The sequence below is a fragment of the Heterocephalus glaber genome, unplaced genomic scaffold, assembly GCF_053883595.1.
Source record: "Heterocephalus glaber isolate CG9 unplaced genomic scaffold, H.glaber_assembly_v1.0 deba00001497, whole genome shotgun sequence".
In the NCBI taxonomy this organism is placed as follows: Eukaryota; Metazoa; Chordata; class Mammalia; order Rodentia; family Bathyergidae; genus Heterocephalus; species Heterocephalus glaber.
Window position 1 is genome coordinate 42,089,893 of NW_028258320.1, and position 21,653 is coordinate 42,111,545.

Genomic DNA, 21,653 nt, shown 5'->3' on the forward strand with positions numbered 1-21,653 from the left:
ACAGGACACGTGACTGACAGGGTATTGGAGAATACATAAGCAAATGCAAAGCTAAGTGCACATTTTATAAGCACAGCATAAAGTTAAGAGGGGGAGTCATCCACAAAACAAAGGCCAAATTACATATGAAAAATACAATGGATAAACTGTAGAAATTAAAGTGTTTATAACCTTTAATCCCAGTACTCTGGGAGGCTGAGGCAGGAAAACTGCAAATTCAAGCCCAGTCTGAGCAATGTAATAACTTGGTAAAACCCTGTCTCATAATAAAAAAGTAAAAAAAGGGGTGGGAATGTAGCTCAGTGTAAAGGTCCTGGGTTCAATCCCCAGTACTGAAAAAAATAAAATGAAATAAAGTGTTTGCTGGGTATGGTGGTGCACGCCTGTAATCCCAGCATTTGGAAAGATGAGGTGGGAGGATCACCACAAGTTCAAGGCCAGCATGGGCTACATAGTGAGTTCAAGGCCAGCCTGAACTACATGGTGAGACCCTGTCAGTGAAGTGAAGTGAAGTAAAATAAAATAAAATGAAGTAAAATAAAATGTGCTTATAACTTTTCAACATGAAATAGGTCTGCAATATAAAGAAACTTAAAAATTATAGGAAGTCAGTTTTCATTCAAAAGCAAAATGGTCATTCAATACTTACATAATCCTTCCTCAGTTAAGTCCACATTAATGATAAAAAACATAAAACCTCTGGCTCCTTCCTTTTGTCCACCAACCAGGGTATTTACCCAGCCTGCAACATTCAAAGAAAATCAATACGATTACATGTGTGGCTTCTTTCAAGACATGGAAATTACAAATTCTTACTACTGCTGGGCATGGTGGCACATGTTTGTAATCCTCGTATTAGGGAGGCTAGAGGATTGCTGCGAGTTTGAAGCCAGCCTAGGCTACATAGTGAGTTCAAGGCCAGCCTGGACTACACAGTGAGACCTTGTCTCAAAAAAATCAAAAAAGAAAAAAAAAATTCATACTATCTGCTCCAGATTAGAATGGAATTCTTGCACGGGAAAAAATAAAATCAGTTCAGAATAGTTTCAGACAAAGGTTTTACGGGATAGAAGCTTTCCTAAGGACTCCTCAAATCAACTCCCAATCAAGGGGAGATTATTATGCTTAAGTGTTTTTGTGCCCCCCCCGTATTGAACTCAGGACCTTGCGCTTGCCAGGCAGGTGAGGCGCCACTGAGCTATATCCCCAGGCCTTCTGCTTAAGTGTTATGTAAAAGCAAAGAGTATGAGATAGTATGGGCCTTGGAAATCAACTACTATCTAGATCTTACTCCTTTCTGATCTGATGTATCAGAGAAGGCAAATAAATAACATGTACTGACATTTCAAAGAGAAAGTAAAGAATAACGAATGTGGCTTTTATTTTTTTACTTCCTCATTTAAAACATGGCTGGGAATAGCTCAGAGGCAGAACATTTGCCTAGAATGCGCAAAGCCCTTTAGGTTTGATCCCCAGCAGCATAAAACTAAAACAGAAACAGAAAAATTTGCACAATGATATCTTTTGTAACATCTAAACTTTACTGCTCCATACTGAAGGCAAAGGGAGGGTACTTGCCTATAATCCCAGGACTCGGAAGGCTGAGGCAAGAGGATTGCTGTGAGTTTGAGGCCAGCCTGAACTACAAAATGGGAGACCCTGTTTCCAACAACCCAAACAAACAAACAAACACTTAAGAATAACCAAAATCATTTTAAAAAGTCAGTCATGGTAGTGCACACTTATAATGCCAGCTACTCAAGAACTAAGTGGAGACCAAGTTTAAGGCCATCCTGGGCAATTTAGCAAGATCATGTCTGAAAACAAAATTTAAAAAAGGACTGGGGCTATTGTGTATCACAAACATACACTAATTTAAAAAAAGAAAAAGGGTTTGGATCATAGCTCAGTGGTAGAATGCTTGCACCTGCCTACCATGCACAAGGTCCTGGGATCTCTCTTAACACACACACACACACACACACACACACACACGCACGTGCACACACACACATACACAAAGGCAGCACACTGTAACAATCACCGCTTCAGTTCACTAACCCTAAATGGTCTCATCTAAAAATGTTCCTTCACAGGAAAATATTTAGGAGAAAATAAGAGCCAGAGTCAAAGATGTAGCAGGGTACAACATTCAGAAAATGCTGCCCCAGAAACTTACCCTTTGATTTAAGTTCTGATAACAGACTTCCAGGACCTTCATGCCCAATCAGATGACCAAGATAATGACCTGGATTTGACTTGTAGTACTTCTGAAGGTCAGGTATGGGAAATGTCACATACAGATTCCTAATATCCTTAATGGGCACTACTTTATAAAGTTGCTGGGGAAAAAAATAATAATGAAAGAGTCACTAAGAAGAATTCCTACTGAATAAAATTATTTACAAATTATGAGGAATATGGATTTTCATGCAAGAATCCCAAATTGATGGGCAAATCAACTGCCAGACACAAAGAATAGCCTGTAAAGAAACAAATGAATTAGGCTCTTAGTGGAATTCCATTATAGTGGGTAAACTATCCAGTTTGGTTCCCTAGTCCCTTTTGGATGCTTGCATTCTGGCACTAGAGAATAGCTTCCAATAATCTGCCAAGGCTATAGCTACCAAAACTATTTTTAGCATGAAGATCAGAACATGCTGATATTATTTGATGATACATGCTCCCAATAAACATAAAATTCATTTGGTTATCCTGACAAATATTCAAAACTACGTAAGTAATGACAACTCCCCAAATTTTCATCTATTTCATAATAAACTGCATATGACATGTCCATAAATTTTTTTAAAAAACCCACAAGTACATGCACTTACTTTAAGATGTTCTTCTTGAAATGGATGCTCAGGAAATTCTGGCAACGGGACATTTTTATTCTCAACTTCAGAAAATAACTTTATTACCAGATTAGTTAAGTCATCCAAAGATTCTACAAGAAAACAGACAGTGAAACTTAAGAATAGGTAGCATTTAAGACTTTAGCATCTCCTCAAAAGTCTCAAGGCTTTTAAAAGAAAACTGCTTTTGACAAAGACAAATCAGTTAAATTCTATTATTTATATAACTTGTAAAATTGCTAAGCAGTACCGATAATAATTATGCTTAATCTGTATTTATTTCTATATACTGTAAAAATTTAAATATGCAGATATTCATATTAATATTGTTTCACAAATATTCTTATAGAAACTTAAACATTAGAAACAATAATAGAACACTAAGTTGTATTTGGAAAACTGATTTACCTCTAATGCCCAATAGGCACATACTAAAATATGAGTAGAGATTATAACATTCACCTTTAGACATAGTCTAAGCCCACTGTTAAAAGTCAGTGTTTGGTCCGGGGACTTAGCTCAATGGTTCCGCCACCTGCCTTGCAAGCGCAAGGTCCCGAGTTCGATCCCCGGTACCAAAAAAAAAAAGTTATAAACTTCAGTTTATTATTATCTCCTTTTTATTTTGTTTATGGTTTTTCTGAACTGTTACAAGTTCAAATATGTTAATATTTCTTCAAGCTTTCTTCCCTTACTTTTATATGGTTGGAAAACCTACTAGTAATTTTTATGTTCTCCAGATCTTTATTTAAACGCATCTCAGTGTCTTTCTGGAATACAATGTGTCAAAAATAAAATTCTCGGGGCCGGGGATTTAGCTCAGTGGTTTCGCCCCCTGCTGCGCAAGCGCAAGGACCCGAGTTCGATCCCCAGTACCAAAAAAATAAAATAAAATAAAATAAAATTCTCATCTATGAATTCAACAAGTAGATCATTTTCAAAACACAGAACAAACAAGCAGGTATACCTTACACCCCTCTTCCAATACTTTGAAAAATGTCAACATGGAAAAATCCAATTCCAATTCCATGAAAATTTTAAAGAATTCTTACCTCGACCTAAAACACAAATAGCCATTAAGTTGGATGAGTAATAAGTAGAATGGAATTTCAGTAGCTCTTGCCTTACATCAATGCCTTCTTGGTTGGGTCGAGTCTCTAGAGTATATTTGTTACCTGGAAGCAAGAGGAAGCATTTCTTAGAAAAAGCAGAATTTGTGCACTTTACAGCATTAATTATTACTGACACTACTACAGAATATAAAAAACAGATTTCAAACCAAGATACACAATGGTCAAATATGTTTCAACATAAGGTACATTATCAGGATGATATAGTGCAAATTAGTACCTAATCTTTTTTTTAAATACAGGGTCTCATTATGTCATTCAGGCTGGCCTTAAACTCATTATGTAGTTCAGGCTGGCCTCAAACTCATGGCAATCCTCCGGCCTCAGCCTCCCAAGTGCTGGGATTACAGGCGTGCACCACCACACTCATCTTTACTACCGTAGTATCTTAAACTACATTTTTCCCTAAGGAACTAAAGGTGCTTTATAAAAATATGATCCTTGCCGGGGATTTAGCTTAGTGGTTCCGCCACCTGCCTCGCAGGTGGAAGGACCCAAGTTCGATCCCTGGTACCTAAATAAATAAATAAATAAATAAAATAAAAATATGGTCCTTAAGATCCCTATAAGTATTATGAGCAGTTTTAAGACAAAATGGGATCCACATGGCCTCTATTCACACTTAACTTTAATTTCAATTCTCTGTGTGCCCTGTAATTAATTGAACAGAGTTACTGAGGGATCTTTTTAGAACTTGCCAAATTACTTGTGGAAAGAAAAGAAAAAACTTACTATTTTGACCTGAGCATTACATTTGTGATGTGAATTTTCATGAATGTGTTCTAGACTGGTAATATATGTGCTGCCGAAACAAGCACTGATCTAGCCTGGTAAAAATAGGATGCACTGCTATTTTTATAAATCTCAAGTGATGTATATAGTATTCCTCTATGAGCTCTCATGAAATTTTAATAACCAATTAAGACATAATATACAGTCAAAAACTAAAAGTGCACCTCTGTAAGTACTATCTTTCTAAGACTGCAAATTAGGGACTAGGAAATGAGAAATTTCAATGATTGGTATGGTATCTCTCCAAAATGGCATTTGACTGGAAATATCCTAATATAGTAGGTAACTCCTCCATTGCTTCTGCTTGCACTACTAAATGGGATCCTGTCTCTCTCTCCTGCAGATATGAAACTGGTAGAAGATATTCTTGGTGTTTTGTTTTGTTCTGTTTCTATAATGGCTGATGAACTGGCACTGGGAGAATATCCTTCTCTCACTAACTTGGGTGTCTACAGAAAGCCACCAGATGGCATTCTCAGATCCAGTCGTCAGCTCAGTCACTGTTGCACAGACCTGAGTCAAGATTCATGTCCCAGGATGTTTGAATGAAGAGGTTTTATGAAGAGAGACTGTGTATCAAACAGCTTACCAAGTGGTCATTTGCCCTTTTCTAGTCACAAAGAAATCATATGTATTCATTCATACTCACTAGAACCCAGCTCCCAGGATGTAAATTACTGCTGTCCTCTCCACTAAGATCTAGTTGAATTTCAGATCTGCTCTTCTTAGGATCCTAAGACACCCTCTATGTGGTGGGTTCAGGTACTCTTAAAAACATCAAGTACCCAGATGAGGACTGACCTTTTCCTTACCTCAAAGCCATCCCATTTACTCTAAGATCCTGAACCACAGGGACATCTTGAATAGACAGGTTCCTTCTCCCCTGTAGCCTGTTTGGAGCTAAACACTTAGAACTATGTATATTACATTACTTAAGCGAACAGATGAATATATCTATATACACATCTCTAGTACCAACTCCTCAGGGGGCAGGGAGGGGTCCTTTGCTGGTGAGTAGTTTGAAGTTCTCTCATATCTATGAAATATGAGTCCTGATGGTGTCTCCCCCCTTCCACTAAATGAAGATTTGAAAAGCCTCAGTACCAGAGGGACTTGTCCTTAGAGGTTCCTTAGTCCTTTACACTGCCAAGCTCAGATTCTTACAATAAGTAGAGTAAGACTGACACATTATGACACCCAAGTTTTAGAGAATTAAGCTTTATTTCAACAGACTATGTGAATATAAAAATATGTTACAGTGTTAGGTCAAAATTAGGTATTTGGTCTAAATGTGATCTGATTTGCCTATTCACAATAACATCAATATCTTGATGGGGGGGTAACTGGGGATCGAACTCGGGACCTTGCGCTTATAAGGCAGGCAGCAGAACTAATGAGCTACATCCTCTACCCCAATATCTTGATTTTTAAAAATTTAAAACTTCAAATCAAAGCTTATGAAAACCAAGATCATGGCTTTCATTTAAAACTTAAAAATTTGTGGGCCAGGGATTCAGCTCAGTGGCACTGAGCCTGCCCTGTAAGCACAAGGTCCTGAGTTTGATCCCCGGTACCCTTTCTACCCTTTAATTTTAGGCCCATTTTAAAACACAGAAAATAAAAGCAGGAATATACCCCAGACATACTAAGACATTGCTCACTTGCAAAACATTGACAATGCTATATTAAAATGAGCCAAACAGAGCAAACCCCTTGCCTAGACTAGGAGTGGGGGAAGCCAAGGGACCACTGTAGAATAACAGAGCAAGGAAACTGAATAATTTACTGCTCATAAGCAAAGGTGTGGGTAACCTCACAGCCTTAAGGCTGAATGAAAGAAGCAGGACACAGAGTATACAATCTATAATTTAATTCATATAAAGCATTAAAGCAGGCAAAACTCATATAGGTTATTAAGAGATCAGAATAGAGCTTAGCAATGTGTGGGTGGGTATTGGGTACAAAGGGGTACAAAGAAGACTAGTGAAGAAATCTTTTGTTCCTGGCTGGCTGTTGGTTCCCTAGTGTACTTAGTTTTTGAAAATTAAATGGTTCGTATATAAGTAATAAAAGTACAATCACTCAATGGATTCAAGTAACATCACAAGTAAAAAAATAATTTATCAGTCACAAACACTTTTCTGTATGTTTACTATACTTTAATCAACTATTTAAAAAATACACTAGGAATATAGTTCAGTGGTACAGTACTTGCCTAGCATTCTCAGGGGCCCCACACTGAAAAAAAAGAGGAGGAGGAGGGGAGAAAGAGATGAGGAGGAGGAGGAAAGGAAAGGAAAAAGGAGGAGGTGTTGTTAAGAGCAACCTGGCTTTCGCTAGTCCAAAAAAAATCTAATGATAATAGATCTCTGGTCAAACTGCTAAACAGAGCCTCAATTTAGGCAAAAAAGCGGTTTTACAAAAGACACATCCCACTCCTTTCCTGCCTAGATATTTTCAGTCTTTCTACACTTGATCTTGTCAAAAGGTTGAGAAGGAATTCATTCTAATAATTGATGGTTATAGCAAAGTGGTCCATTTGGTAACAGCCCAGAGTGGCAGTTCTGTATTCCTTAGAAGCACTTAGAGGAGTCAGTTCTCCATTATTACTCTCAGGACAGTCAGTTCTCAGTACACCGACAAAGAAATAATGGATATTGGGCACAAATGAGTCACAGACAGAACCAGTCTTGATATAAGTTTATTAACCCTTTTATAAAAAATGCTTTAGAAGCATTTACTAAAAACAAGAAGGCTGGCTGACTTTTATTTTTACAACTCTATATTTTAATGGAAGTTTTGAAGAAACAGTTATAAAGGAAAAGAAAGCAAAAGCATAAAATTCCATACTTAGGTCTTAAATTACCAAGCAGAGTGTTACCATCGGTGCCATGATCCCTAGGTAGTGAGATGGAGAGGAAGAGGTATTGGCTTTGGTGCCAAAAGAATTATAACTTAATATGGGGTCAGGCATCTTCTGGGTGCATGACCTTGAGCAAGTTACTTTACTTCTCTTGAGCTCAATATCCTAACCTGACATTGGCAGGCTTATATTAAATTTAAAAAAATACATATAAAAATGCAAAAGACAAATATTTAACATCTAATGAATGGCAAAAAATGCAAAGTCTGATAATATCAACTGATATTTAGGATGCAGAGAAATAAGAATGCAGACATTGCTTGAGGGAGTACATACTGGATCAACCACCACAGAAGTAATTTGTCAATATCTAGTGAATCTGAAGATGTACATATCCTACTCCACAGCAATTCCACTCCTAGATATATGTACCCCAGGAAACTCTATGTACAGGGAGACATGTAAAAGAATGCTTGTAGCAACACTGTTCCACTAAAAGAAAAATGGATAAATGGTGGTAGTTATTTCATGAATTTTTCAAATAGCAATACAGATGTAAAAATTATCAGTGTGGATAACTCTTACAAATATAATGTTGAATAAAAAACACAGTGGCAGATGTTACACACAATAAAATACAATTTTTTATAAAACTATAAGCATGGGAATGATAATTACCAAACTTAAGATAATGGTTATCTGTCAGGAGCAGGGAGAATTATCTGGCAAACACCTATGCACCTACCTGTTTGTATTTAACATAATACTCAATGTGTAGCAGAAACAGAAAATAAACATCAACTGCTGCTGCTAAAATTTGAATTACAGCAAGGACTCCCAGCTTTTTTTCTTTCAGAAACCCAGGGCCTTTGCCCTGAGCTACATCCCCATTCATTCATTCATTCGATACAGGGTCTTGCTAAATTGCCCTGGCTGGGCTAACTTGCAATACTCCTGTCTCAGCCTCCCAAAGTGCTGGGCACGCGAGCAACACAATGCCCAGCTGGCTCTTGGCTCCTGAGTAAACCATTAAACAAAATGATGCAAATATCAAACAAACAAACAAACAAAAGACTCGGTGGCTAGAAAAGTAGGGAAGAGGGGCCAGGGATTTAGCTCAGTGGTTTTGCCGCCTGCTGCGCAGGGGTGAGGGCCTGAGTTCGAGCCACAGTACCAAAAAAATAAAAAAGAAAGAAAGAAAAGTAGGGAAGAAAGCTAAGTAAATGGTCCATATGATTTCTTCCTGCACCTAAAAATTCATGTGTGGAGAACAATGTGAATATGGCTGTGATAACAAATACCAGTTCAGTCTCTAGACACATAGCATTCTAACTTAGTGCTAATTTGGCTGGGTCATTTATATCAAATTTAAATGCTGCTACTAAAATCTTGAATCATGCCTTTCTGACTGTTGTTACAGCAAGCTTCAGCAATGCACTCTGAAAATCAGGGTTGCTGACTGTGACACCTCTCCAGGGGACTACTGGGAGAAAGTACTGCCACAGTTTTGGGAGATTCAGAGATTTTTCCAGACTCCATCAGGTACTAATTAAGCAATTTTAGAAAAATATCCAAATATCTCCAAAGGGCCATTAATTTTACCCATAAAATAGGTATAATATGGATAGATGCCCAGTGGCTAAGAAAGAGTAAGGGCTCAAGTCTGACTCCATCATTGTTTAGCAGTGAGACACAGATTAGCCTCTATAAGCCATAGATTACTTGTTCATAAATCAACATAAGATAATCAACTCATCAATTGCTATGAAGACTAAAAATAAGTAATCCACTGGGTGTGGGAGAGCATACATGCAGTTCCAGGTACTTGGAAGGATGAGGCAAAAGGATCACAAGTTTGCGGCCTGACTGGACAACTTAACAAGATCCTGTCTCAAATTATTTTTAAAAAGCAGGTGTGCGTGTGTGTGTGTGTGTGTGTGTGTGTGTGTGTGTGTGTATGACTATTAATCCTGATTTGTCCACTTCATTGGATTAAGAAACGCTAAATTAGAAAAGCATGCTACTGGGTATGTTTGGATGGGCCATAGGGGCGTGACCTTGAGTACTATGTATAGTCCCTAGCCTGTTTCTCTCCAGCACTGTTCCCTGCTCTGCTCCCAACTGCCAAGAACTACGTGACTGCTCTGGCACACCTTTCTACCATGATGTTTTGGCCTTGGAGGTCTGCAGACCACATACTGAATCTCCTAAAGCCATGGAGCCAAATTGAACTTCTCCCCTTTTAAGTTGCAGGTATCAGGTATTGTGTCTCAGTAATGGGAAAGCTAACTAATACAGAAAATTGGTACCAGAGAAGTGGAGTCATTGTTATGACTGTACCTGACCATGTAGTTCAGAAGCCTTTGGAACTGGTTCCCAGGAAGAGTTTGGAAAGGTTTGGAAATGTAGAGTAGAGAAGCCTTAGAATGCAGCAAATAAAGCCTGACAGGTGACTGTGGTCACAGCTCAGAAGACCAGAATGCTGACAGGAATGTGAACAGTAAAGGCCAGACCCGGGAGGTTTCAGTTGAGAACAAGCACTCCAGTGACAACGGACTATAAGACATGTGTGTTACACTCTGGAAGAAAATTTTTTTACATTTTTCTCATGTCCTGAGATTCTGTGGGAGATTCAAGATGGCAGCCTAATCTGGCAGAAGAAATTTCACGACAGCCCAACATTCAGGCTGTGACATGGGCAGTGCTGGCTGCTTTCAGCCAGATTTATAGTATTTATAGATATACTCACTATGTAGTCCAGACTGGCCTCAAACTCACGGTGATCCTTCTGCCTCAGCCTCCCAAGTGCTATGATTATAGGCATGTGCTACCATGCCCAGCTTGTAAATAATTATTTTATTTAAAAAAATTTTTTTAAGTTATTTTTTGGTACTGGGAATTGAACTTGCCAGGCAGACTCTATGCCACTGAGCTACATTCCCAGCCCTGTAATAGCTATTTTAAATGCTACTTAAAACAAACAAGCTTATAAAATATACTTTCCCAAAAAATTCGGAGGCCAGCAATATACCAGCAATATATTTTCTACACTATAGGCAAGAATGAGTTTGATGTTTTAAAAATCTGTCTCTAAGAATATGTAAGATAAGATTCTCAAAAAAGGTCAATTTGATAGCTATAATCATGATAATCTTAAATGTTCTCTGAAAACCTGGGAATCTGAAGGTTAGGTTAATACATCTATAGTTTATTTGTTGGAATTATTATAAACATTTTATTTTAAAAGCCCTTTCGTCATGCTATAGCAATATTCTAAAAATCTTAGAAGAAACTAAAGCTTTTTAGAGACCAGTTGCTGGCATACAGCAACTTGGGGAAGAGAAATAGGAGTGAGGTGCATCTCCAAGACCCAGGAAACTTCTGAAGGGAGAATCAGAGGCCAAGGGGACAGCAACGTGAAGGACCTCAACACAGAAGAGGGAGGTGGCAAACTGCATTTTCTCCCTGACTCCCAGCTCACAGCAGGAGAGAGGAGGCTTGAGCCTAGAGGTTCAGTGATGCCAGGGGAGGTCCCTGGAGTCCTGCAAGGAGAAACACACCAAAGGAGCAGAAAAGTGGGTGCTGTGAACTGCAATGGCTGGTGAGAGTGACCTCAGTTCAAATGTCCCCATGAGGGGGTGATTGACCGGCTGCCATTTGGGGGTAGGGCCAGCTGAACCTGGGACTTGGAGCAGCCATAAGTTAGACTCATCTTGGGCTCCCAATGTCTAGGTGAGGTGCTGCCCTGGGAGATACCCAGGGTCAGGGAGCCAAGATCAAGCCAGTAAGAAACACCCACAACACTGTGGACTGAACAATTCCAGTCACAGACCCACAATCAGAGAATGAGATTAGTCGGAACTTCTAGAGAGTTGAATTGGCACTTCACCCTATTTCTATTGCAGGCTAGCTGGGATTATATAGTATCCCACCCTAATTCTACCATAGGGTTGCTGGGATCATACAATTAGGGTCTGGGCTCTATTTCCCTCCTTTGTCTACCAGAGACAGCAGAGACATGCCCTGGAGTGACCACAACAACAGAACTGTAGAACCCAGAAGATAACCACAGGCTTGAAATCTCACTTTTTAAAAATTGTATATTGTTTAAGAGTGTAAACATTGTCTTTACTTTTTGTTTGTTTAGTTGTTTTTTTTTTGTTTTGTTGGTGAGAACTGAGGTCAAAGAGAGTGAAGTTTATTATCAATATGAAGATCTCTTTAGTTAGGTTCAATCTTTCAGTGACATTTGTTTTTTTGGTACCAGGGATCGAACTCAGGACCTTATGTTTACGAGGCAGGTGCGGTGCCACTGAGCTAAATCCCCGGCCCTAGTTCTCGTTTTTATTTCTTTTTGTTTTCCTCCTGTCTTCTATTAGTCCCAAAAAGCTTAGGTAATCTTCCTTTGTCCTTCAACCTTGCCTCTACTCTCCTCTTTCTCTATTTTTCCCCTATCCCTTTTAAATCTTCTCCCCAGAGGGTAAAAATCACCTAATGGAGGGGATAATTGTTGTACATAATTTTCTGGTTGATTTCAGATTTTGTTATATAACTATAAATCTTGTTCACATGGTTAAAAATGGCAAATTAATGGTTACCACAGTTTGTCATTTTCTAGGCTGTGCTACAGCCCATTCTTATTACTGATTGTACTACTTTAGCCAAGGTGTCATAGTTGTTCTAGTCAGTTGTTCTTCCTTGTATGCCAAGACCAAGATTGTCTGAGAGTCGTAAACAATACTAGAGTCCACTACCAAAAAACCCAGAACTAGGCCAAATAGGCAGTAACTTCTCATCCCTAATAAATTGAAGAGGTAGGATCTTGCAACAGGCTGGAGAGCCAAAATCCAGCTACACTTTCAAGACATTTCTGAAGAGTAGTCACTCCCTAAGAAGTCCTCGATACTAGTTAATAAATCTACCTACTATAAGCAATTTACAAGCACCAATGCAGAAAACAAATGTTTAAAATAACAAAATAGAAAGACAAGGAAGCAAAATGCAGCCCCAGACCTCCAGCTCGCCCAAGGCAAAACCCAGGAGTCAGTGAGGTGGAAGAAATCAAAAGCCACTCATCTGAACTTTCTGAAATAGTAACAGAAGTAACAAAGTAGATGAATGAGGCTCTAGGAAAAAAAAAATCAGAAATACTTTCTCAAACTTGCAGGAAGATGGCGGAGTGATGAACGGCAGAGAAATAGCCTCTCTCAGATATAGCATCCAGACACTGGAATATAGCAACATGAGGAAGAAAAGGAGGGAAGTGGGTCTCCAGACCCCAGCAAGAATCTGAAGTGAGAATTGAAGCCCATGGGTAGAGTGAAGAGAGGCCTCAATGAAGAAGAAAGAGGAGGCAAGTGGCACTTTCCCTGAGTCCTGACTCACTAAGTGGGAAAGGCAGCTCAAACCTGTAGACACACAGTGAATTTTGGTGACTTCCTCAGAAGCCTTGATGGAGAAACACACTAGTGGAACAGAGCAGTGGATGCTGTGGACTGCACAAGCTGGTGAGTTATTCAGGTTCAGATGTCCCTCAAGAGAAGGCTATTGTCTAGTAGTCATCTTAAAGAGAGCCCAACTGAGCTCAAAACTGTGAGCAGCTACAGGCTGGCTCCATTAGAGTGAAGCAGAACTGACTTCAAATCAGTGGTTTGAGCCTCTTTCAAGCAGGTAGGAGGCACAGGGAATGTTGTGAGTTGAACAAATCAAGTGCCAGCCTCATAGCCAGATCTAGCCTGAACTTCAGAATAAAAGGTTCAGGCTTGCTGGGATTAACTACTACCTTGATGTAAATCTACCACTGGCTTATTGGGATTACTCAACGTGGATCTGGGTTCTCGGTGCCCAATTTGTCTACCAGTGACGGCAGAGACATGCCTCGAAGTGGACATTTCTTTTTCTTTTTTCCTTTGTTTTTATTTTGTTTTTTCTTGAGTGTTCTTATTTTTATATACATGTGAACATTATTTCTTGTTTGGTTGTTGCTGTTCTGTTCTTACTTTTATTTCATCCTTCTCTTTTTCCCTCCTGTCTTCTTTACCAGATTCCCAAAGATTGTGTACTCTTCCATTGTTCTCTACTCTTTCATCTAATCTCTTCCTCTACTATTTCTCTATTTTTGTAGCCCTAACTACTTTTAAACATTCTCCCTTAGGAGAGAATACCCTCCCTTACACTGAGGGTATATTTATTGTTTTATATTTTGTTATATAGATAAAAATAAAATTCATATGGTTAAAGATGGTAAATTAATAGTTACTACAGTTGGTCATTTTATAGGTTGTACTTGATGCTATCATTGTTGCTGATTGTACTACTTTGGTGAAACTGACATAGTTGTTCTAATAAGTTGTTCTTCCTGGTGGGCCGAAACTGAGATTGCCTAAGGGTCATAAACTATATATAGGCCAGTGCCAAAGAACCAGGGACTTGGCCAAATAGGCAGCAACTTCTTATCCCCAATAAATTGAAGAGGTAGGATCTTGCAACAGACTCAAAACCCAAAAGCCAGCTATACCTGGAAGACATCTCTAAGAAGTACTCATTTCCTAATGGTTCTAAATACTAGCAACAAAGCTACTTGCCCTAGGCAATTTATAAGCATCAACCTAGGAATTAAACTTAAAAAACAATGGAAAAGAGAAGACACAAACAAGATGCAAACTCTCCCCAGACTTTCAGCTCACAAAGGCAAACTCAGGGACAATGAGGTGGAACAGTCTCAAAGCAAATCACCTGGACTCTCTGAAATGGTAACAGTGGAGCTAACAAAGTAGATGAATGACACTCTAAAAAAAAAAAAAATCAAAGCAGAAATAATTTCTCAGTTAGCTATAGAGATGGTGACCAGAATAAAAGACATGGTTAGTGACTCTAGAACAGATACAGATAAACAAACAAACAATCAAAAACAGAGGAGCTCAGGAAAATGATGGAAACCACAAATACCCACCATGGAAAAGAAATGTAATCCATAAAACAGATTAAAACAGATATCCAGGAGAATAAAAATGCCATTGAAAGTATACACAGCAAAACAAGCCAAGGTGAGGCTAGAATATCAGATACAGAAGACAGGATTGTGGTTAACGATCATAAAAAGAAAGATATCTTAAAAATAGCAGGCAAACACAAGAAATCAATCCAGCAGCTGCTAGATGATGCGAAGAAGAATACCATAAGATTGATTGGAGTCAATGAAAAAGCAGGACATAGCACAAATGACATAAAAAACCCGTTCACAGAAGTAATGTCAGAAAACTTCCCAAGCAGGGAAAAAGAATTTGACATATAAATAAGTGAGGCATATAGAACTCCAATCAGCCATGATTAAAAAAAAAATCTACACCAAGACACATAATAGTCAAGATTCCAGAAATTCAACACAAGAACAGAATATTAAAAGCTGTTAGAGAAAAGAAACAAATCACCTATAAAGGAAAGCCCATCAGAATCACAGCAGACTTCTCAACACAAAACTTCAAGTCAAGGAGAAAGCTTGGACTGAAGTATTTCAAGCCCTAAGAGAAAACAACTTCTACCCTAGATTGATGTATCCAACAAAAATATCTTTCAAAACTGATGGAGAAATAAGATACTTCATGACAAAGAACACCTGAGGAAATTCATGAACACCAAACTGGCACTCCAAAATGTAATGAGGGACATTCTAGAAAGAGATGATGAGGACTGCAATTCCGTAAACCCCAACACAATGAATCAGCAGGCAAGGAAAGCAGTTAAACAGAGTGGGGGGTGGGGGAGGGGAGGAACCAACAACAGGAAAATAATATGACAAGAATAAGTCAATATATATCAGCTATAACCATCAATGGAAATGATCTCAATACACCAATCAAAAGAAACAGACTGGCAGAATGGATCAGAAAGCAAAATCCAACAATATGCCTCATACAAGAAACACACTTAATTTAAAAAGAAATTCACAGGGTCGGGGTTTTAGCTCAGTGGTTTCTCCGCCTGCCTTGCAAGCGCAAGGGCCCGAGTTCAATCCCCAGTACTAAAAATAAATAAATAAATAAATAAATAAATAGAAATTCATAGACTGAAAGTCAAAGGATGGAAAATAATACTCCATGCAAAAGGAAACCAGAAAAGAGCAGGGGTGGCTATTCTATTTGCAGAGAAAGTGAATTTCAAGCCAAGACTGATTATGAGAGACAAAAAAGGTCACTACATCCTTGTAAAGGAAACAATCAAGAGGAAGAGATAACAATCATAAATATATATGCACCAAATACCAGCAAAACCAACAATATAAAACAAATAATAACAGACATGAAAAGTCAGATAAGCATCAATACAACTGTAATAGGGGACCTCAATACCCCACAGTCACAAATAGACAGATCAACTAGACAAAAAAATCAACAAAGAAGTATCACAGCTGATCTAAACTTCTGAACAAATGGACTTACTAGATGTCTACAATGTTCCACCCGACGACATCAGAATACATTCTTCTCAGCTGCACATGGGACATTTTCCAAAACAGACCACCTACTAGCTCATAGAACATGCTAAGTAAATGCAAAGGAAATGAAATTATCCCATGCATATTATCAGACCATAGTGCAATGAAAGTGGAAATCAAGGCAAAAGAAACCACAAGAACTTCATAAACACATGGAAATTAAATAGTACCCTCCTGAACAACCAATGGGTCACAGATAAAATTAAAGAAGAAATTAGATGGTTTCTACAGTTAAATGATAATGCCAATATAATATACTGGAACTTAAGGGATACAGTCCTACGAGGAAAATTTATAGTGGTGTATTCTCATATCAGGAAAACAGAGGGGGCTCAAATACACAAGCTAGTGTTGAACCTAGAGCTTCTAGAAAAAAAACACCAAGTCAAGCCCAAAGCTCATATGAGGGAAGACATTTTATTTTATTTTATTTTATTTTATTTTTTGGTACAGGGGCTTGAACTCAGGACCTTGTGCTTGCGAGGTAGGCACAGTGCCACTGAGCTAAGTCCCTGGCCCAAGAGAGGACATTATAAATATCAAGGCAGATATTAACGCAATGCAGACTAAGAAAACAATACAAAGAATCAATGAATTGAAGAGTTGCCTCTTAGAAAGATTAAATAAAATTGACAAACCCTTAGCCAACCTTTAAAAAAAAAGGAAAGATAGGGCCGGGGATTTAGCTCAGTGGCACCACGCCTGCCTTGCAAGCGCAAGGTCCTGAGCTGGATCCCTGGTACCAAAAGAAAAAAGGACAGTAAAGACTCATATCCATGCAGTTAGGAATAAAAGAGTGAAATCACAACAGACCCAGCAGAAATCCAGAAGATCATCAATACTTACTTCAAGAATCTGTCTTCTAATAAGATGGAAAACACATAAGAAATAGACAGATTCCTAGATACATATGAATTACTAAAGCAGAATTAAGAAGACATCAAAAGTCTCAATAAACTATTATCAACCAATGAAATTGAAGATGTGATTAAAAACTTACCAACAAAGTAAAGCCCAGGCCCTGACGGATTCATTGCTGAATTCTCCAAGAAATTTAGAGGATGCCGCTACTTCTCAAAATCTTTAATGAAACTGAAAGGAAAGCAGTACTCCCAAATTCATTCCTGGAAGCAAGCATTACCCTGATAACAAAACCAGAGAAGGATCCAACCAAAAAAGGCCGATCTCCCTAATGAACACAGATGCAAAAATCCTCAGTAAGATACTGGCAAACAAAATGCAGCCAATAATCAAGAAGGTTATACATCATGACAAAATAGGATTCATCCCGGGGATGCAGGCATGGTTCAACATACGTAAATCCATAAATGTAATACACTATATTAACAGAGTCAAGGACAAAAACCATTATGATCATCTCAACAGATGCAGAAAAAATGTTTGACAAGTCCAACACTCATTCATGATAGAAACCCTACAGAAAATTGGAATACATGGTCTTTATCTCAATCTGATGAAAGCCATCTATGACAAACCAACAACCGACGTCATACCAAACGGACAAAAACTGAAAGCTTTCACTCTAAAATCAGAAACAAAACAAAGATGTCCACTGTCACCACTCTTATTCCATATAGTTCTGGAAACACGAGCCAGAGCAATTAGACAAGAGAAAGAAATAAAAGGAATAAGGACAGGAAAGGAAGAAGTTAAACTATCATTATTTGCGGATGACATGGTACTCTACATAGAAGGTCCCAAAAGCTCCATCAAAAGACTCTGATAACCAAATTCACTAGCACAGCTGGATACAAAGTCAACCCTCAAAAGTCAATAGCCTTCCTGTACACAAAGAACAAACTCACTGAGAGACAAATTAGGGAAACAACACCTTTCACAACACCATAAAAAAAAAAATACTTAGGAATCAATCTAACAAAGCAAGTTAAAGATCTTTTGATGGAAAACTACAGTACTCTCAAAAAACAGATACCAGAAAATGGAAAGATATCCTTTGTTCTTGGGTAGGAAGTGCCAATATAGTAAAAATGGCCATACTTCCAAAATTGTTAGATTTAATGCAGTCCTGATCAAAATTCCAATAACATACTTCATAGAACTTGAGAAAACAATCCTAAAATTCATTTGGAACCAGAAGAGACCCAGAATAGAAAAAGCAATTCTGGGCAACAAAGGCAAAGCTGGGAGGTTGGGGGAGTGAGGGGGTGGGCATCACAATCCCTGACTTGAAATTATACTATGAAGCTACTGTGATTAAAAAAAAACAGCACAGTACTGACAAAAAAAACTATCAGAGGATTTATGCAACAGATGAAAAGATGCAGAAATAATTCCAAACATACTCAGCCACTTTATCTTTGACGAACACCTTCACTGGAAGAAAGGTAGTCTCTTTAATAAATAGTGCTAGGAAAACTTGCTTTCCACATGCTGAAGATTAAATCTAGATCTGTATTTTTCACCATGCATTAAACTGAAATCAAAATGGATCAAAGATCTAAATATTAAAACAAACAATTTGCTGGAAGATAGAATAGGTAGAACTCTTTTGAAGACAAGTATAGCAAAGACTTTATGAACAAAACCTCGATTGCACAGGAAGTATTACAAAGAATCAACAACTGGGATCTCATTTTATTAAAAAGGTTTTTGCACAGCAAAAGAAACCAACAACAGAGTGAAGAGACAACCTACACAGTGGGAAAAAATTTTTGCCAGTTGTTCCTCAGTCAAAGGCCTATCTAGAATATATAAAGAACTCAAAAAAATCAGACACCCCCCCCAAAATTTAAAGACTCAATCCAAAACTGGGCATCTGAAATGAATAGACATTTCCCAGATGAAGTACAAATGGCAAATAAATATATGAAAAAATGTTCAACGTTACTAGTCATTCGAGACATGCAAATTAAAAGAACATTGAGATTTCTTCTCATTCCAGAAAGAATGGCTATAATCAAGAAATCAACCAATAACAATGCTCGGCGAGACTGTGGGGAAAAAGGAAATCTTTTCTGGACCCCTTCTCCACTGTTGGTGGGAGTAGACTGGTGCAGTAACTGTGAAAATCAGTGTTGAGGTTCCTCAAAACACTAAAACTAGAGGTTCCATTTGACCCAGCTATTCCCCTTCTTTGTATCTGAAAAAGTGAAAAGCATCATACCATAGTGAAATACGCACACCCATGTTTATAGTGGCCCAATTTGTACTAGCTAAATCTTGAAAACACCCCAGATGCTCATCAATGGATGAATAGATAAAGATGTTTTTTTAATACAATGGAATACCACTCTGCCATAAAGGAGGATATAACTTGAGACATTACTAGGTAAATGGATGCACCTTGACACCCTACTCCTAAAAGAAATAAATTAAATATCACACTGTTTCTCTGGTGTGAGAACCAGATGAGTAAACAAGGATCAAAATATAATGGATATTGGGAAATAAAAAGAAAATGTTTGAATGGGATAGAGAACAAGGGAGGGGTGAGAGAGAAAAGAAGGGAAGGAAAAGAAAAAAGAACAGAAGGAAAAAAATGGAAGCAAAGCTTTTATAAAGAAGGAAGGTTGGGGGGTTGAAGGGAGGAGAGGGAATTGGGGAAAAAAGACGAATCACAGTACATTTACATACAGGTAGAAATTTCCCATGATGAATATGATCAATATGTGTATCTAAAATATACCAATAAAATTAATTTTTATAAAAATTTAAAATGGGCCCCAGTACCAAAAACAAAAACAAAAAAATTTAAAATGGGTCCAGAAAAATAAATTACCTTAAAAAACTTTTTAAAATAATACAGCTTTTTAATATATATGTGTATTGTTTCATATAAAATTAAAAAGGGCAATTCTCCCTGGCTAAGTATATGCATGGGTAAGTGCATGCAAGTACGATCCACATTATGACAAGGTACTTCAGCATAAACCTCTTAAGTGCCATCACAAAGCACCTCTGTACCTGATTAATCCAATTCCTGTTTGCAATAAATATATAAATTTCCTTAGACACATATCCACCGCCCCACAAAAGACCGTAACAAAATCTATCGAAAAGCCTTAGGAATAATAAATGATTAAGTGAGTTGAAATATCAAATATTTTATATCCATGAATTTACTGTGATACTCAAAAACAAGTTAGTTACTACTGAAAGATGCTAGCGAACCAACTCATTAGTTTGAAAACTGGTGAGTGAATGGAATGAATCAAGTATTTGTCCTGTCTCTTACAAGGTAATTGTACCAGTGACAAGCCAAATACAGTAGTAGAAAAGATTTTCTTTTCATAGTAGTATACAAGTTAATCAACAGAGAAGAAAGGAGAATTAAAGAATTAGAATTACAGGTGATGCACTGAGGATCATTGTTTGCAATATTATAGAGACAAGCAAATGTTGCATACCAAATGGAAAAACATCACCATCTATAAAGTTGTGTTGTCAAAAAGAAAATAAAGAAATCAAACATGAATCTGATCAAGGCTTCATATGCTCCTGCCGATTTGTAAAAACACAGGAGATACAGTTGACCCAAAATGAATGAAGACCTAAACGTAAGGCCTGAAACCATAAAATTCCTAGTAAAGTACACAGAGGAAAAGCTGCTCAATATTGGCCCTGGCAATGATATTTTGGGTATTACACCAAAAGCAGAAGGTACAAAAGCAAAACAAAGGAACAGGATTAAATCAAACTAAAAAACTTGTGCACATGGCCGGGGATTTAGCTCAGTGGTTCCGGCGCCTGCCTCGCAAGCACAAGGTCCCGAGTTTGATCCCCGGTATCAAAAAAAAAACAAAAAAACTTGCGCACAGCAGAGGAAACAATCAACAAAACGAAAAAACACTTGCAAACCACATATCTGGGGATTAATATCGAAAATTTATAAAAAACTCTGAGAACTCAATGGCAGAAAAACAAATAACTGCCAGGGATGTAGCTCAGCAGTGCCGCATCTGCCTGGCAAGTGTAAGGTCCTGAGTTCGACTCCTGGTACCAAAGAAAGGAAAACAAATAACTGAACTAAAAGAACCCTAGTAAACTGTTTGAATGTAGATTGGTACAGCAATTATAGACAACAGAATAAAGGGCCTTCAGAAAGAGCTACATCTTCAGGATCTTGCTAAGTCAATAAACTACCCAAACTGGGCTCAAACTTGTAATCTTCCTACCTCAACCTCCCAGTCTGCCGGGATTACAGGAATGTATTACCATTCCTGGCTAGAATGGAGGTTCTTAAAGAAATTTTTAAAAACAGAACTGCCATACAACCCAGCCATGCCTCTTCTGAGTACAGGGAAATTATCACCTCATAAAGATATCTGTACTCTCATGTATTGTACCATTGCTCCCAATAGCCAAGATATGGAAATGACCTATACACCCATTAATAAAAGAATGGACAAAGAAAATGTGCAGCTACACTTGTGGCCCTTCAAATAAGCTTTTAAAAATTAAGATTTTTATAAGGCAACTAAGAATTTGAACAGTGACTGGATATTTAATGATACTGATATTATTTTGTTATTATT

General features: G+C 37.9%; 1 protein-coding gene across 4 annotated transcripts in view; it reads right to left on the bottom strand.

The window, feature by feature from the left end:
• Window positions 1-21,653, bottom strand: part of Ide (insulin degrading enzyme) — a 114,056-nt gene that overhangs the window by 41,855 nt on the left and 50,548 nt on the right. For all 4 annotated transcript variants that reach the window (XM_087184914.1, XM_087184913.1, XM_087184916.1 and 1 more), the window contains exons 5-8: window positions 3,911-4,033; window positions 2,838-2,950; window positions 2,180-2,342; window positions 650-742 (exon numbers count right to left, since the gene is read on the bottom strand). In XM_087184914.1, coding sequence (XP_087041040.1) covers window positions 650-742; window positions 2,180-2,342; window positions 2,838-2,950; window positions 3,911-4,033 — 492 coding nt within the window. The remainder of the gene's footprint in view (window positions 1-649; window positions 743-2,179; window positions 2,343-2,837; window positions 2,951-3,910; window positions 4,034-21,653) is intronic.